Source organism: Eleutherodactylus coqui, chromosome 4, assembly GCF_035609145.1.
Source record: "Eleutherodactylus coqui strain aEleCoq1 chromosome 4, aEleCoq1.hap1, whole genome shotgun sequence".
Lineage (NCBI taxonomy): Eukaryota > Metazoa > Chordata > Amphibia > Anura > Eleutherodactylidae > Eleutherodactylus > Eleutherodactylus coqui.
Genome location: NC_089840.1, coordinates 282,543,519 through 282,561,666, shown reverse-complemented (window position 1 = coordinate 282,561,666; position 18,148 = coordinate 282,543,519). Strand labels below are relative to the sequence as shown.

The 18,148-nt window shown below is 48.4% G+C and overlaps 1 protein-coding gene across 2 annotated transcripts in view; it reads left to right on the top strand.

Moving 5' to 3' along the window:
* LOC136624479 (gastrula zinc finger protein XlCGF66.1-like) overlaps positions 1–16,977 on the top strand; it is an 89,379-nt gene extending 72,402 nt beyond the window's left edge. Inside the window, exons 1-2 of one of the 2 annotated variants that reach the window (XM_066598462.1) lie at positions 16,312–16,721; positions 16,811–16,977. In XM_066598462.1, the coding sequence (XP_066454559.1) occupies positions 16,500–16,721; positions 16,811–16,951 (363 nt within the window). In that variant the 5' untranslated portion in view covers positions 16,312–16,499 and the 3' untranslated portion in view covers positions 16,952–16,977. Of the gene's footprint in view, positions 1–16,311; positions 16,722–16,810 lie in introns of those variants that run through there. The other variant, XM_066598460.1, reaches the window with a different exon arrangement.
* Positions 16,978–18,148: the final 1,171 nt, after the last annotated feature.

The window sequence follows — 18,148 nt, the reverse complement described above, 5'->3', positions numbered from 1 at the left end:
GCAGCTGCACAATGCTGATGGTCTTAAGGGCTTCTTCAGATGACCGTATATCGGCTCGGTTTTCACGCCCAGCCGATATACGGTGCCCTCGTCTGCAGGGGGAGGAGGATGGAAGAGCCAGGAGCAGGAATTGAGCTCCCACCCCCTCTCCACCCCTTGCCATTATTTACAATGGGAGGGGTGGGGCGGAGCTTCTCCCTGACCTTAGCTCCGCCCCCACCCACCTCTCCCATTGCAAATAGTGGTGAGGGGCGGGAGCTCAGTTCCTGCTTCTGGCTCTTCCATCCCCCCCCTCTTTCTCTACACTTGTCAAAACCCAGCAGAGGGCCACAGGCTGTGGATTTTAAAAGGGTAAAGTACAGTAATATTCACAGATACTCAGGTGAACGGCCACAGAAGTGATTATTAGGCTGGGTTCACACTGGTCGCATTCAGGGCGGAGATCTCGCGGTTTGGCCGCAGTGAAAAACCGCAAGATTTCTGCCCGGAATCTACTGCTTCACAACCCAGCCGCGGGTTTTGAAGCGGCCTGGCCGCACGCTCTTCCGCTGCTGCCAGCGCTCCCATAGCGGAGAGCGTGGCCGCAGCGGGAGAAGAAAAAAAATTCACATGCTGCAGCCGGCGAATCCATGCCGCAGTGCCGGCCTCTGCCGGCTTTGCCGCTGTGGATTCGCCGTCCCGCATGGCTGGCTAATCGCGGGATCAGCGGCTGCAAGTGGATTTGCCTCGGTGAAATTCAGGACGGAATTTCCGCGGTAAATCCGCCCAGTGTGAACCCAGCCTGTGTGTGTGTGTCTGTGTGTCTGTGTGTGTGTGTGTGTGTGTGGGGTGGTAAATGGCATGCTACGACGGAGTCCTCGTGCATTGGAGGGGGTTTCTAAAGAATTTTTTAGGGGTTTATGGTGCTTTTTCACCGGACGACCTGTCAGACGCAGTTGCTTGACAGGTCGCCCCAGCGATGTCCGCTCCTTTGTAAAGTCACAGGGAAGGCAGATCGGCAATTGTTCTGGCTCGCCTTAGAGATGGAGATCAGAGATTTAGAGATTAAGAGATTAAGAGATGGAGATTACAGATAGAGAGAGAGACATAAAGAGAGAGATAAGAGAAAGAGAGATTACAGATATATATATGAGAGAGATAGAGATTACAGAGAGAGAGAAATTACAGAGAGAGAGAGAAATTACAGAGAGAGAGAGAGAAATTACAGAGAGAGAGAGAGAAATTACAGAGAGAGAGAGAGAGAGAGAGAGAGAGATTACAGAGAGAGAGAGAGAGAAATTACAGAGAGAGAGAGAGAAATTACAGAGAGAGAGAGAGAGAAATTACAGAGAGAGAGAGAGAGAGATTACAGAGAGAGAGAGAGAGAGAGAGAGAGATTACAGAGAGAGAGATGCAGGGGACAGCACTGCTTTGCCTACAGTTAGGCCGCCTGCAGACGGGCGGAAATTCTGCGGCGGTATTTCAGCGGAATTTCCTCCCTTGGAAGCTGCCATAGGATTGCGTTAGCAAACACAATCCTAGGCAGACGGCTGCGGTTTGTCCGCGCGAAATGTCGCACGGCAAAAACAAACGGCAGCATGTTCTATTCCGTCACTCACCGCATGCGCCGGTGGCCCGGCAGCCGGCACATGAAAGACCAGGAGCTGCGGGGCGCGGGTGAGTACGCTCTGCTCTTTGCAGGCACTTGGGTCGGGTCCCGCGGCGAGAATTCTCGCTGCCGGGTCCAACCCAGCCGTCTGCAGGCGGCCTTACACTGTGTCTGCTAACAGCAATAGAACTGTCCCCAGCTTCACATTGTTAGCTGCCGCCCACAAGCATCACATGACTATTTGTGGGCAGGCAGGCTGGCTGTTCTCTCCACGGCAACCCTGGAAGGAGGAAGCTGTGTTCAAGCTCAAAGCCTGCTGGGAGATGACCCCCAGCTGCACAACAACAACAGCACATGCTGATAACAAAGGTAAGCATTAGCTAAAGCAAGCCATAAATCGTGGGTTCCCTGTGTCCATTAGGCCGACCAGGGAACACCGGATGCTAAAACATAAAAACGTCATTCGTGTCAGAACCCCTTTACTTTTCAGCATTTTGAGGAACACTTTGTTTTGCTGCACCAAGCCAAGTTTGCAGCGGCTCATAGGTGTCACAATGATATATACCCCCCCCCCAAATGACCCCATTTTATAAACTGCACCCCTTAATGTATCCACTTAGGGGGGTCGTGTGTATTTTGACCCCACAGTTTTTTTTAGGAATTAATTCAATTTAGAGTGGAAAAAATAAAACTTTATATTTTTGCAAATATGTCATTTTAAAGACATATTTTTTCCCTATAGTGCCCATGAAAATGAGGATTGACCCCCCAAAATGGATCCCCCTGTTTCTCCCGTCTACAAAAATCTACTAATTGTGGCCCTAATCTTCTGCCTGGATGCACAACGGGGCCCAAAATGTAAGGAGCAGTCGGTGGTTTTCAAAACAGAAATTTTGCTTGAAGGCGTTTTAGGCCCCATTGCACTATTGTAGCGCTCTTGAGCGGCCAAACCCAAAGAGAACCCCCACAAATGACCCCATTTGGAAAACTAGACCCCTTACCGGATTTATCTAGGGGTGTGCTGCCTATTTTGACCCCACAGTTTTTGAATGAATTCAAGCAAAGCAAAAGGAAAAAAATGTGATTTTCATTTTTTTGTCAATTCTGTCATTTTAAAAACAGCTTTTTTTGTACAGCACACACATGAATGAAGACTTGCACCCCAAAATGGATCCCCCTGTTTGTCCCGTGTTCAGAGACATACCCATTGTGGCCCTAATCTTATGTCTGGATGCACAACGGGGCCCAAAATGTAAGAAGTAGTCGGTGGCTTTCAGAACAGAAATTTAGCATGAAGGGGATTTAGGCCCCATTACACACTTATAGAGCCCTTGAGCGGCCAAAACGACAGAAAACCCCCACAAATGACCCGATTTTAAAAACTAGACCCCGTAACAAATTTATCTAGGGGTGTACTGTGTATTTTTACCATATAATTTTTGAATAAATCTAAGCAAAGCAGTAGGAAAAAATTACAATTTTCATTTTTTTGGCAGTTGTATCAATTGAAAAACTGTTTTTTTTGTACAGCACACAAATGAATGAAGACTTTCACCCCAAAATGGATCCCCCTGTTTGTCCCGTGTTCAGAATCATACCCCTTGTGGCCCTAATCTACTTAAAGGACACATGGCAAGGCCTGTAATGGAAGGAGCACCCGTTGGATTTCAGGGTACAAAAGAATAAATCCGAGGCCCCATTGCCCAAAATCCCCCCCCCCCCCTTTTCGGCATTCCCAAATCTTAGATAAGTAATAATGTGAATTGTGTGGTATTTCCGAAGACAGGGGTAATTACGGAGGCTGGTTGGGATGGGTACATGGGGCAATAAAACCGGGTATGCCCCTCCTCTCATGCTTTTTGGGGGGTATTTCGTGACCTCAGCGGCAGGTATGGGGTGTAAAAAATGGCGCTCCGTGAGTCTTTGTAAGCTTGATGAGGTGCAGCGGTCTCACACAGAGGGCGCTCAACAAGCTGCTCCTGGAACTGCAGGAAGGCGAACGTTCCCGGGGCTTCTTGTAAATTACGTATTACAGGTAGCGGTCTGAATAACGCCGGGCTCACGCGGCCGTATGTGGAATCCGCTTGCGGAGGCCTGCAGCGAATCCCAGCTATGAGCCTGGGTGTGAGCCCTGCGTACGGCCGCGTAATGTACTGCGCATAACTGCCTACTCACACAGGCGGTCATTCGCATTACATATTTTTTTGTTTGTATTTCCCGCACCGGCGCTTAGTGATGACACGGGTACCCGCAGTCCGTACACAATGTAGTTGCGTATGGGCTGCGGGTATATCTGCGACAATGGAGCACAATGGGCTCTATGTTGCGGATATCCGCAGTAAAATAGAACTTCCTGCGTTCTCTTTTCTACAAGTGGATTACGTAATTCCGACCCACTAATGGGAGCGGAATTGTGTAATCCAATGCGATTGATCCGTGTATTACCGCGGATCAGAAGCATGCGGAATCCGTAATTCCTATCCAGTCATGTGAGACCGGCCTAAGGTAGATCGCTACCTTTTTATCACGTGACCGGCGACCGCTCAACAAGGTCACTGCTCCAGTCTCTCGGCAACCGTTGATCGCTGGGAGTAAGGAGATTTTAAATTTCCTGGGCTCCCTGACTCCTGCGCATGTGTCCGGTGTTTTGCTGGTGGTTGCATGTGCAGAATCCATGAAAGTTCACAGAGGAAGTTCACGTCGGGGTTTAAATACGGAGGCCTCCGGTAAAAAGTTTCATTTCATCTCACCGATCGCATCGGTGAGGGGAGATGAAGCTTCACCTTTTTTTTACTTTGACGTGGTTGCCATTATCCGTTGGATAACGGCGAACACGTGATCAGGAACCGCTCACTGCGGCTCTCCGTGAAATCTCTGGGCTCTCGGCTAAGTTTTGTAGCCAGGCGCAGGGAGATTTTTAAATTCCTCTGGCAATCCACGGCTTTTGTGCATGCGTCTGCCATTTTGGCGACTGGCGCGTGCGCAGAAGCTGGGGTAAGGTCCGCTGATAAATCCGGGAGCCTTAGGTACGTCATTTCATCCTCCCTCACGGATATGATCCATGAGAGGAGATGAAAACGTAAGCTTTTTTTAACATTTTTTTACTTTTTAAAACTTTTTTTTTTACTTTTTAAATTATTTTTTTACTTTACATGATCACTGCTATTCATTGGATAACAGTGATCATGTCCCTGGTGACATCCCTCTGCTCCGAGCTACACATGGCAGCCAGGAGCAGAGGGATTTTAAATTTCCCGGCTCTCGAGCCCCTCTGTGCACGCGCCCGATGATTGACATTGGGTGCGCATGCGCAGAAGGGGACCTCGGGTCCCGGGAGATCAGGACATCGCCGGCGGACCTGAGGTGAGGATTTTCACCTCCCCTCATGGATCCAATCCATGAGGGGAGGTGAAACTGACACTTTTTAAAAAAATCTTTTTTTTAACTTTTTCACGATCGCCGCTATCCCGGGGACATCTCCTGGTTTCCGGCTACCTTCAGGAGCCGGGAGCCAGGAGATTTTAAATCTGCCGGGGCTCCCGGCCTTCTGCGCATGCGTGTAATGTCATACGTCTGGCGCGCATGCGCAGAAGAGCTGCCTCGGGGCCCGGAGGACCCACTCACCGCGGGACATCACGGACAAGCCGGGTGAGTATTTTCAGCTGCCCTGATGGATCTGATCCATCAGGGCAGCTGAATATCTAACTTTTTTCACTTTTTTAAAAACTTTATTGCGATCGGCACTATCCATTGGATAGTGCCAATCGCAATGCCGGGGGGGAAAAGCCCGCAGCCCGGGATGACAGCTCCATGCTGTTGGCTACCTACGGGCACTGACAGCATGGAGCTGTCACGTCCAGAGCCTGAGGGGCATTAATCCTAAGAGGACGCATAATACTACGTCCTCTAGGATTAAAGCCCACTCAGACAGGACGTAGTTTCCCGATGGGGCCGTCACTAAGGGGTTAAGATTGTAGGAGCAGTACCACCTTTCCATTCATGTAAACTTATCTTATCTAAAACACACACATGGACAGAAGGGGAGGGGGAAGGGAAATAGACGAGGATGAAAAGGGGGGGTGGGGTGGGAGTGGGTGTTGGAAGGAGAAATAAATGCAGAGGAATGACTCTGGGTGGAGAGTCCTGTGAACGCCGGTCCGGGTGGTGGTTTAGTCAAGTGAGCCTTGATCTAACCATCGTTTAAGGTCGTCCGACCCTCTGAACGCTACCCATGACTGCCATGTCTTGTAGTATGCTTCCCAAGATTTTGGGTCTTCGGCTCCCAGTTCGTCAAATCTCATGAGGTTGTGGAGTTCTTCAACCCACATGCCCTTAGTTGGAACGGTTGGAGAGCGCCAGAACCTTGAGATGAGTCTTCTCACTACTAATATGAAATGTTTTAGGAGACTTGATTTAGCGGCTCTCTCTTGCTGCCCGGGAATAGTGAGAGCAGAGCTAGTTTCGGTGTCATTATCACTCTTGAGTGGTTGATGTGGTTATATAGGGTTGTCACCTCGTCCCATAGGTCAGCCACTGGTCGACAGTCCTACCAGATGTGGGTCATTGTGCCTCGGCTCCCACTGCATCTTCAGCACACGGGAGAGGACTGGTGAAAGATCCTCTGTAGGTGGTCGGGGGGTCCTATATCACCTTGAGACTATCTTATAGTTGAGGTCTTGTATTTTGCCAGCTGTGGATAGCTTGTGGGTTAGGGCTCAAATTTTACACCAGTCCTCCTCCGTGATACTTTCCCCTAATTCCTGTTCCCAGGCCTCCCTATAGTTCGGGGTCTCCTCCTCCGTCTCCCGATCCAGCAACATCTTATATAACGTGGAGATCATGTGCCTCTGGCTTAGGCTTGATATGCAGAGTTGCTCAAACTCCGTCAGGGGCACTGTCAGGTATTCTTTCGGAATCAGCGTACTCACAAAGCCTCTCAGCTGCAAGTATTAAAGCTAGGACCCTGGCTGAGGGTGGGGACTGGTCCAAGATCTCGGTCATGGGTTCCAGGCCCGTCTGCGTCACTACGTCCCTCAGTCTGGGGGTTGGCTCCGCTGGGATAGACAGCAGCCCCTTCTGGCTTATAGTAGCTTCAAATAGGGGATTTGCTATGAGCGGGGTTAAGGGGCCTGGGACTGTGACCAGTCTATGTTGGGGGGCAAAACTCACCCATGTCTTAAATAGTTGTAGGCCAAAGGGGGAGATGTTGGGTATTGACTTAATCCATTTGGGCAGAATCCAGGGGGCTCCGTATAGGCCATCTATTTCACCTGTGTGTTCTATATCTACCCAAAGCCTTGCGTTTCTACTTTTATGGATGTCTAGGACGTAATTTGCAATGTTAGCCTTGTGGTAGAGGGAAAAGTCCGGGAAGCCCAGGCCCCCCTTTTCTTTTCCCCTCTTTAGCAGTGAGTAACGCAGACGCGGTTTGCGTCCTTTCCAAACGGAGTTGGAAATTAGGGATCTGATTTCTTTCAGGAATGTTCTTGGGAGCCCGATCGGGATTGTTTGACAGAAATATGGAAATCGGGGCAATACATTCATTTTAATTGCGTTGACTCGACCATTCCATGAGAGATATAGGGGGCTCCATTTGCTAAGGTCTCTCTCGAGTTTCTCAGCAAAGGGAGTGAAGTTTAGTTTAAAGCTTAGTGATAGCTCTGCGGGGATATTGACTCCCAGATACTTTAAGTGGGAACCAACCCAGCGAAAGGGGAGTACCGACTCCAAGTGGGAGACCTCGGCCTGCGGTAGAGAAATGTTTAGGGCCTCTGATTTCTGCGCATTAATTTTGTATATGTTGATCCTTCCGAACTTTTCAAATTTCTTTAGAAGTAGGGGCATGCCGACTCGGGGGTTGGATAGATACCACAATAAATCATCGGCAACTAGTGCCATTTTGTGTTCCAAGGAGCTGACTCTGACGCATTTAATCGAGTCATTACTTCAAATGGCGTTGGCTAGGGTCTCCATGGTTAGGATGTATAGAAAGGGGGAGAGGGGACACCCCTGTCTCGTCCCATTGCTTACTCTGAACGGCTCAGACAGGGTTCCACTTACTCTGATCCTATCCGTAGGGTCTTGGTATAGGGCCATGATCCACTGGAGCATCCGTGGGCCCAGTCCAATTTTTCCCGAAGTGGCAGAGAGGAAGGCCCAACTTACCCTATCAAACGCTTTTCCGCATCAATTGAAAGGAGACATAAAGGGGTTTTTGTTGCTTTGGCTCTGGCTATTGGGAACATCGTTTTGATGGTGTTGTCCCTTGCCTCTTTGCCTTGGACAAAGCCAACTTGCTCCAAGTGGATCAGTCTAGGGATTAGGTTCTGGAGTCTGTTTGCTATCAGTTTGGCAAACATCTAAATATCAACGTTTATTAGCGATATCAGTCTATAACTCCCGCAGGCCGAGGGGTCCTTACCCGGTTTGAGGATGATGGTGATATGGGCTTGCCGCACCTGTTTGGGGAATGGGCATCCTCTATTTACTAAGTTAAATGCTTCTAAAGCTATTGGGGAGAGTTCTTCGGCAAATAGTTTATAGAATCTGTCCGTATAGCCATCTGGCCCTGGACTCTTATTTACTTTTAGATTTTGAATTATATCTAATAGTTCTTGGGGTGAAAAGTCTTGATCTACTTCATCCGCCTCCGCAGATGCCAGGCTCTTGGGTGCATGATTGGATAGATAAGTGTCTATCTCGCTTTTAAGCAGTGGTGTTGTGGATTGGGTGTCTGTGGTGATATTATAGAGTTTATCATAGTAAGCTTTAAATTCCTCTAGGATGTCTTTGGTGTTGTGGATCAGATGGCCGCTGGTAGATTGTATTTTGGGTATATACGTAAGTGGGCCCTGGGGTGGAGGGTTCTGGCAAGTCGGTTCCCACATTTGTCTCCATACTCAAATGACCCTTTTTTAAAGGGGTTGTCTCGCGAAAGCAAGTGGGGTTAAGTACTTCTGTATGGCCATATTAATGCACTTTGTAATATACATCGTGCATTAAATATGAGCCATACAGAAGTTATTCACTTACCTTCCCTGCGCTGGCGTCCCCGTCTCCATGGCTCTGTCTAATTTCAGCGTCTAATCTCCTGATTAGACGCGCTTGCACAGATGGGTCTTTTCCCTTCGGCTCGGTCCGGCAGCAGCGGTGTTCTGGCTCCGCCCCCTTGTACGCGTCATCTCGTAGCTCCGCCCCGTCACATGTGCCGATTCCAGCCAATCAGGAGTCTGGAATCAGCACATGTGACGGGGGCGGAGCTACGCAATGACGCGTACAAGGGGGCGGAGCCAAAATGCAGCTGCTGCCGGACCGAGCCGAAGGGAAAAGACCCATCTGCGCAAGCGCGTCTAATCAGGAGATTAGACGCTCAAATTAGATGGAGCCATGGAGACGGGGACGCCAGCGCAGGGAAGGTAAGTGAATAACTTCTGTATGGCTCATATTTAATGCACGATGTATATTACAAAGTGCATTAATATGGCCATACAGAAGTACTTAACCCCACCTGCTTTTGCGAGACAACCCCTTTAAGCTTGTCTCTAAGGGCCAACGAGCGCTGGTCTAAAATCTCAAGGATCTGTTGTCAGATTGATTTGATTTCTGATCTCAGGACTTCGCTTTGTTTGCGTTTGTTAGCAGTTTCCTTGGCTCTCAGAGAGGCTAGTAGGCCCGATAGGGTAGCCGATCTTTCTTTTTTGATTCTGGAACCTTGGGAGATTAACACACCTCTTAGGATACATTTAAGTGTCTCCCGCTTTATTGGCGCGGGTGTTTGATCTGCTAGATGTGACTCTTTGAAGATTTCAATCTCTTTTCTAATTGCGGCCACACAGATGGGGCCTCTTAGGAGATTATCACTTAGTCTCCAGGACTGGTATCTTGGGGTAGATCCCCAGCCCACAAGACCTCCAAAGACTGGGGAATGGTCCGACCATGATAGGTCTCCGTGTGAGCAGGACGCGGCACTTTCGAGAAGACTATGTGAGATCAGGAGATAATCAATCCTGCTGTAGGAGCTGTGAGCTGCTGAATGGAAAGTGTAGTCCTGGGACTCTGGATGTAGGATTCTCCATAAATCAACTAGCTGTAGTGTGTCTAATTTTTTCTTAAGAGTCCTGGTTGCCGATCGGGAGACGGAGGACTTACCCGAAGAGGAGTCCACGGCGGGGTCCATTACCATATTGAGGTCTCCACCCAGAATTATTCTTGATCCATCTGCGAAGTTGGTCAGGGCCTCCAGCACTCTTGTTGCAAAAGGTACTTGGTTCTGGTTTGGGAGATAAATATTGGCAAAGGTGATTACAAAGCCTAGTATTTCCAGCTTGAGGAAAATATACCTTCCTCCCAGGTCGATCACTGAATCAATTTGTTGATTCTGGAGGGTTCTATGAAGGGCGATGCAGACTCCTCCCGCCTTTTTGAGGGGGTCGGGGCCATGTAGCCAAGTTGGGTAGTACGAGGAGGAACAGATTGGCACACCCCCCGCTTTGAAATGGGTCTCTTGCAACAGAGCCACCATCACCTTTTTTCTGTGGAGATGGTAGAGGAGCTGTCTTCTTTTCTGTGGGCTGTTCAGCCCTTTAGTATTGAATGAGCAAAAGGTTAAATTCGCCATTCAGTATGCGGGTGGGTGGGTGCTTTCTTTCTCTCTTGAATGGGTTGAAGGGGGGGCGGGTAGTGGAAGGGCACATGAGGAAAGAGTAAGTGGGGGGGGAAACAGAAGGGCGAAACATACAACATAAATGTAAACGGAAATGAAAAGGGGCCACTGTAGATCCCCTAGAACTAAAGGTCTGCCTAAGCTTGGCAGAAAATAACAGCTTCAACTAGCTGTTAGCCCTAAGTGGGAGAGTGGGGGCTAAGGAGGGTTGGGTTTGGAGGTCCATTATCTGTTGAGAGTGTAAGTGTAGTTCCTGATTATGGGCTTCTAGGGTTTCAGTGGTCTTCTCCTGCGCCTCTTCTACTGCCTCTACTCTCTGGCCTATTTGTCGGATCTAGTGTTGCAGGGAAGCCATATCTTCCTTACGGGCGTCTTCCAGTTGCTGGAATAGAGCATCAATGTGGTCCTGGGTCGGCAGAGCCTTGAGGCGTTTTTTCCAATCCCAGTCTTCATCTTCCACCCGCTTGGGGGGGGGATCTGGGTGGATAGTCTAAGTGTTGATATTTGACTCTCTCTGTTACTGGGTTCCCCCTGGTAATTGACCCCTAGGTCGATTTGGGTTTTGTTGAGGCCCGGGAGTCGGTCTGTCTGGGCCTCTTCTGAATAGCGCTTTTTTAGCGGCAGTGGGTCACTTTGCTGCGGCTGAGACGTTACTGTAGCTGGCTTGTTGGGGTAAGGGTAAGGGCTGTTTGCGGAGCCCATGGTAGGGCCTCTCTGCCCGGAGTACAATTCTGAGAAACTGCGCGGAGGTGGGGAGCTGAGCAGTGACGTGGAGCCGTGCGTTGGTGGGGAGCGGGCGCTGGTCTGGGGTGAACCTTGTTGTGGGGGTTCTCCCCCATTCTCTGTGTGCTGCGGGAGTCCCTTATTTGGTTTCTCTCCTGCACAGGGCTTACTGCTCGTAGGGGTCGTTGCTGTCTCCCTCTGTGGCATTAGGGACCCTTTGGACAAGCGGGGCTGATGTGGGCCTCCTTCCTCTTGTGCTGCTTGCTTTTGCTCCTCTTCTCCTGAGGGTTTCTCCATAGTTATGTGAGGGGGGGCTACGTGTGCCCCAGGGGACCCCGACTCTGGGCTGCTTATGTCTGCCCACTCCTCTGTAGCTGGCCTGCCAGCTGCACTCACCGCTCCTGCCACCTTGGATGCTGTGCCTCTGTCCCGGCTTGCCGCTACTCCCCTCCCCCCCCCCCCTCTTCACTGCCGCTGGCGAGTACCTGGGGTTCACTCCCTGCCGTCTCGGAAGCTGTGCCTCTGTCCCGGTTCGCCGCTCCTCTTCTCACTCCCTCCGCGAGGCCGCTGGTGAGTACCGGGGATTCGCTTCCCGCTGCCACAGGTTCTGAGTCTCCGTCCCGCCATGCTGCTCCATCTCTTCTCCCCTCCGTGCGGCCACCGGCGGGTATCGGGGTATCTCTTCCCGCGGACGATTCTCCGCTGTTTTCGCTGTGGAGAAGTGTCCTACTCCTCCATTAGCTGGCCACGCCCCCTCTGCTTTATTTTTTTAAACATTTTTGGGGTGCTTTTGTTTTTTAAATGCTGCTCTTCACAGACTCTCCAAAACCTCATCTAAAGCTCCTCATGTGAATGTAGCCTCACTGCAAAGTGATTAACTAATGTAGATATAAGGAGAAATGCACACATTAAGAAGTTCTTGTATTCTGTGTATCCTTGTGTGTTGGAGGCTTACTGATCCCCTCACAGTGATGGTAGAGCTCTAAAACATACCAGCTGTACACAGAGATAGTGATTACAGTGCAGTTACCTCCAGTATTAGTGATTACAGTGCAGTTACCTTCAGTGATCACAGGTGATGTGTCCTCTGATTGTGGTCATCCATTTATCTTCTTTCTCTGGGCCCAGACCGCCATGAAGACTTCTTCCAGCTACGACTAGTCCCTGCACACTCTGTCCATCCTGACACTGCCCCAATTAACCTCTCAGTAACTCCCCTATAGTACTAATGCATCTTCTGTGGTCTGACAAATTAGTAATGTCTCTTTCTTTTTAATTAAGAAGTCCCTTTGTGCCTTCACTAAGCTGTAATGCTGCCTTTGTTGCCCCACTTAGTTATAGTGCCCCCTATGTATCACCCAGAGTGGCTTTGTTCCTAGCATCACCTGACTCAGCCCCTTCTCCATCCTTGCACCCGGCATGTCTGGGGTTTGTGGGACAAGTCAGGTAATGCTGTGAACAGCGTGGCGCTGTGTGGCAGTCCTGTCAGTCAGGAAGACAGAAGATGGCTGATAATGGTGCTAATGAACTGGGGGTTAGCAGTGGGGGCCGAGCAGGGGGGTGTGGAGGGGGCTGTGTTGGGGCTCAGCGGGGGTGCGGAAGGGAAGAGGGGGAATGCCCGGTAATTGTATTATTATAGCGGATTTTGTATGATATTACATTGTCTCGTCTTCTTCCCTTTCAGGATCCTCGGCTGATATCTTCTATATCAGATAATTATCCTGATTGACCTGACAAGGATGGATAGGAACCGGGACAAGATGGCGGAGAGTTTATTCACCCTCACCCTAGAGATACTCTTTCAGCTTACAGGAGAGGTGAGAGCAGGGGCGTACCTAAAGGCTCAGGGGCCCGGGTGCAAAAGTTCAGCTCAGGGCCTCCCCCACCCCCTGTACCCATGCCTAAATCCTGCACTACGGGAAAACTTGTTTGTAGCCCCTTAGGCCACTCTCCCACACTGCTCTTTACCGCTATTAGCACGGCGCCCCGAGCGTCATGCTAACCACCGTACAATGTTCCCATTGACCTTAATGGGGTTACTCAGACCTGAGCTTGAATGCAGTGTTCCTAATGCCGCGATTTTCGAGAGCTGTCTGTTCTATTTTTGTGTTTTTTAACGTACCTCCTCACGCATCACAATGGTGGGGTGCATTTAGAAGCGCTGTCAAATGTTGTACCATGCGTTCAAAAACTCCGCTAGAAATTGCAGTAAAAATGCCACAATTTAGAACTGTGTTTTCTGAACGCATGTGTGAGAGCGGCCTTAGGGTGTGTTCATGTTTTTTGTTATACTTTTGAAATAAAATAAAAGAATACATTTTTAAAATCTGCATGCGGTATTCAAAGACCACATACGTTTTTAAGATGCCGCATACACTATAAGAAACTGCAGGTGTTTTTGATGCATTTTTTAATTGTGTGCAAAATGTGCAATTATATACAGTCTATACAGGGAGATGCATAACTATATAGCAGTGATGGACAGATAAGGTAGATAGATAGATGAGAGAGGTAGGTAGATGAGAGTTGGTAGATGGCTGAGAGGTTCACCATCTTGTCTGTATTTTTATAAGCTGTGAAGATGCTATATTGTGTCTCTAATCTAATCCTCTGGGGAAAGGGAACATCCCCCCCCCCTCCTCCACGAGAATTGAAGGAGCAGTGCTTTGTGTCCAAAAACTGGTCAAACCGGTTTTTAACCAGAAAACCTATCTAGGAATGCCTTTATGTAAAGGGACAGGAAATGGCTGGTTAGAGAGAAACACAGGAAGTATTTCCTTCGAACAACAAGTCAAGAATGAATAGAGCATGCTCAGGGGAAGCTCCTCCCGGGTAAATGATCTCACAGCTACCTCACAAATACCTCCCTATGAGAATGACCTACCAGCACACAAAATCATGTAACTGTATCCTAAATTACCTAACTTCCTGATTTAAAACCTTATATAAACTTTTACCCGCCTAAATAAAAGGAGAACCTTGGCACACATGATTTAGACGTGTGCTCTTTTAAAAGGGTCTCCAGGCCTGTACATTATTCCTATCTAATATGGCACCCACAGTATATCGAATAGCGAAAATTGCGGTAACAAGAGAGATAGGTAGGTAGATGGAGAGATAGATGAGAGAGGTAGGTAGATAGATGAGATAGATAGGTAGCTAGATGAGAGATAGATAGGTAGGTAGATGAGCGAGCTTGGTAGATAGATAGATAAGAGAGATAGATAGATGAGAGTGATAGGTCGTTAGATAGATAGATGAGAGAGACAGATAACTAGATGAGAGAGACAGATCGGTACATACCCCGGACCAGTTCTCTGTGTGAGGAGACCAGCAGGCACAGAGATGCTGTACACTGTGCAGAAGTGCATGGGTATGACATCATCATCAGCTTCCTCTGTTCCGAGCCATGTTATGTGTGTGCCTGCCTGCCTCTCTCCTCCTGCCTCCTCCTCTTCTGCTCTGCTGTTGTCTGACTCGCACTGTCTGCCGCAGAGTAACAATCACGCGGCTGGCAGTACGACAAGCCGGTAATGCACTGTATGTGCATTTGTATATGGCGGAGGGTGGCCTCTGGGCCCCCTCTGTGCAGGCACCGCATCGCTATTGCGACCCCTGCGACCATGAACGGTATGTCAGTGGGTTGTATGGCTTGAGAAAGGTGCCCTGTTTTGCACCGAAACGCGTTGCCTCATTAAAAGTTTTGTTGGATTTCAACTTCTGGATTATCACTATGGACCCTGGAGCATAATCTTACACTTTGTGGAGGACACTCTGAGGAGGGGGCATCTGTTCATCATACCCCCCTCCTTTCAAGTAAGCGTTAGACCTCTCTATTACTTACATGTGAACCTGTCCTCAGTTTACTCCATTTTTTTGAGCGCGGACCCTTTTCTGACTTTGCATTTTATGTCAGTGGGTGAGAGATTCTGAGTATGACGTCACGTTCCATCATTCTTATCTATGTCAGTCTCTGGTCACATCTACGTCAGAAGACTTACTGCCGATTCAGTCCTTCTGCCACCTTCACATGAAGCATGATTACTACGGGCTTTCCACAGTGGTAGCTTGCAGCTATTATGCAGGAAATACGCAGGGGCCAAATCCACATCTAAGCCCGCCTGCACACAAAGAGGTGGATTTCTGTATGCGGTAGCCCACAGTGGAGTCTGACCCTGTGCCCGGCTGGCATCTGCTCGTACCTGTCTATTCTGTTCTTCATCTGTACTGCGGATGGTCCACACGGCTCGCTGTCGGACACGCACTGTACAACTTTTTTTTCTCAATATTTTCCCCCACACCGTCGCTAGGTGATGAATTGGAATCTGTGACCTGCCTGCTATGTCAGTTGCGGATGGACCGCGGGTCAAGCAGCTTCCATTGACTTAAATGGAAGCCATCCATGCAGACATCACAGGAAAATAAATTGTGCTGCGATATTTCCTCCGCTTGTGGAAACCGCAATTTCTTTCCGTAAGAGTGCAGGAAAAACCGTTTTTCCGTAGCATGCTATGGATGGTATTTGGTGCAGACATCGGCCATGGAGTCCTTAATGCAAATCCGTTCGTGTGCAGGTGGCCTAAATGGCTCGTATTATGCTGCGGACTTACTTGCCAAACTTCTGTGGATTTTATCCTTTGTTCTTCAGGGGTTCAAAATCTGCAGCATAAATCCGTAGTATAAATAGTCTCGCTGCGGATTTAGAATCTGCCGCAGTTCTCAAAGACTAAGTAGATTTGTTATAGAAAATACCGGCACCGCGTGAAAGACATTTTATAAATCTCCCCCGCATGGCCTGTACTGTAAATGCTGCAGCCAAGTGTGAAGACGGCCGGAATGCTGGAAACTATTGCAGCTGGTAAAATGTCGAACAGCCAACAGAATAGAACTGTCAGGGTAATCAATCAGTACAGCATCAGTCAAACCCACCCTAATGTCCTGTTGTCGACGGTAAAGGAAAAACACCACACACAGGTCTGGTATGCTTCCCTGTACAGGAGTAATGGCGGACACTTTACTGGCTTACACAGGGCTTTATACCCTCCTGTTGCTACACAAAGCATATAGCATCTCATTGGTCCAGATATATAGCATCACCATATATGTCCATAATACTGTCCATAGCAAAAGTTAATCAGACAGGCGGCTGTATCAATCACATGTTCCTTATTCATAGCAGACACTTCTCTTTTTCTCCTCAGTCCTTCGAGCAAGATGTTGCAAGTTCCTTAAACTGCCAAGCTAATCGCCGTTCTATCTTGTTCCTCTTTGTAATTTTCCAAGAAACAGTCTTCTCCGCCTTGCTGAAGCCTTTGTCGTATCTGATATGATTTTTTAAGAATGCATATTACGTATTTTGAATATTAGGTTTTTTGTCACAAAGCATTGCATAGAATTTGCACGCAGGTCTAAAGATATAAAAACATATAGCAATATATACACGTGCCCTCACAGAACAACAGAACTGAGGAACACAGATGTGAAGAGCCGACATAACTGCCGGACCAGACTGGGAGGACTCTAGAAATGTCTGCAGGGATATTTATGGATGTATCTCCCCATAAACAGGATTACACGGTAGTGAAGAAGACTTCTAGTGATGGCTGTCAGGCCCCGGTGTCTGATGGATGGGGAAGACCCCTAAGCCCAATCACAGGGCCTCCACCTCGCCCCCTGATACTTGAGGAGATCAATGAGCAGAAGATCCTAGAACTCACCAACAAGATGATTGAGCTGCTGACTAGAGAGGTGATGCTGCTGGGAATGCTGGGACATTACACAGTAACGCTATGGCGGTATAACGTGTCTGGGTGATGACGGTATCATTGTGTTGTCAGGTTCCTATAAGGTGTCAGGACGTCACTGTCTTTTTCTCCATGGAGGAGTGGGAGTATTTAGAAGGACACAAGGATCTGTACAAGGACGTCATGATGGAGGACCACCAGCCCCCCCTATCACCAGGTAATAGACAGGACTGAATCCACACAGCCTTTATTATTTGTATGTAGAGAATAAATTCAGTGGCTGTCTGTGTTTTCTGCAGGTAGATCCAGTAAGAGAACAGCAGCGGAGAGATGTCCCCGGCCTCTTCTTCCACAGGATGATCAGGTAAATGGAGAGAAGGTCTCATGAAATCTCCCCTCTGGTCTGTAGGACGGCTGGGAAGGTCTTGTGTTTAGTCTTATTATATGATTGATACTTGTGTAATGAGAAAGCTGGAGATGGCAGGATTACAGCCGACCGCAGACATTAGATCTCCACATCTTATCACTATTTTCTGGTTCTGGAGACTTCTGGTTGGAATAAAGAAGCAACAGGTTGGAGTTATACAGGAGACCTGCAGCTATTTGGCCCAGATCACTACTGCTGTCATGTCATTCCGGCTCCTCATACTAATTAATGACCTTTTCTGGCCATATAAAACCTTCCACACGACTTCTCCAACTGTGTGATGACTTTTACAATATTTATTTCACAGCTGGGGAAACTGGAGGAAGATCTGATCCCTATTGATGCTACAGAGACACATGTGAGGGGGTATCAGCCGTGTAAGGAGGGGATTCCTACAGATGATTCCCCAGGTGAGACTGCATGTAGAGAAGAGTCTGTGTTGTCGGGGTTTTCAGCTGTATATTCCCTTATTTGGCATGAACATTCTTTGGGTTGTAAGTAGGAAAAGTCAAGGGGTGGCAACTTGATTATTCAATTCTAAGTGCAAAAGTAAGTGCCCTTATATGTAACGTAACTAATAACACACGTATGAACTGCACAAACATGAAATTTGCCACAACCATTCTTTATGACCCAATGGCTAAAGTAAAGGGGTTGCAACTTCAATATTTAATTCTAAGCGTGAAAAACTGAAAAGCCGCCATACATTACATAGTTCTTTTCTCAGAAACCATAAAGCGTAGGGAAATGATTTGTATACTGAGGAGAATCTAACTGATCTCTGTGTGTATATACTCAAGAGAATCTACCTCACCTCTAGGAGTATATACTGAAAGGCTATAAAGTACATAAGGAAGCCGCCATGCACTGCAGGGATGGAGCCTCTAAGGCTAAGAAGGGGCTGCAACCTCCAGTCTGGGGGTAAATTTGAATAAAAAGGGGCGTTACCTTTAAAAGTAAAATGTGAGGAGAGTGGTGGGGGTTGCACATTCTGCAGAGGGACA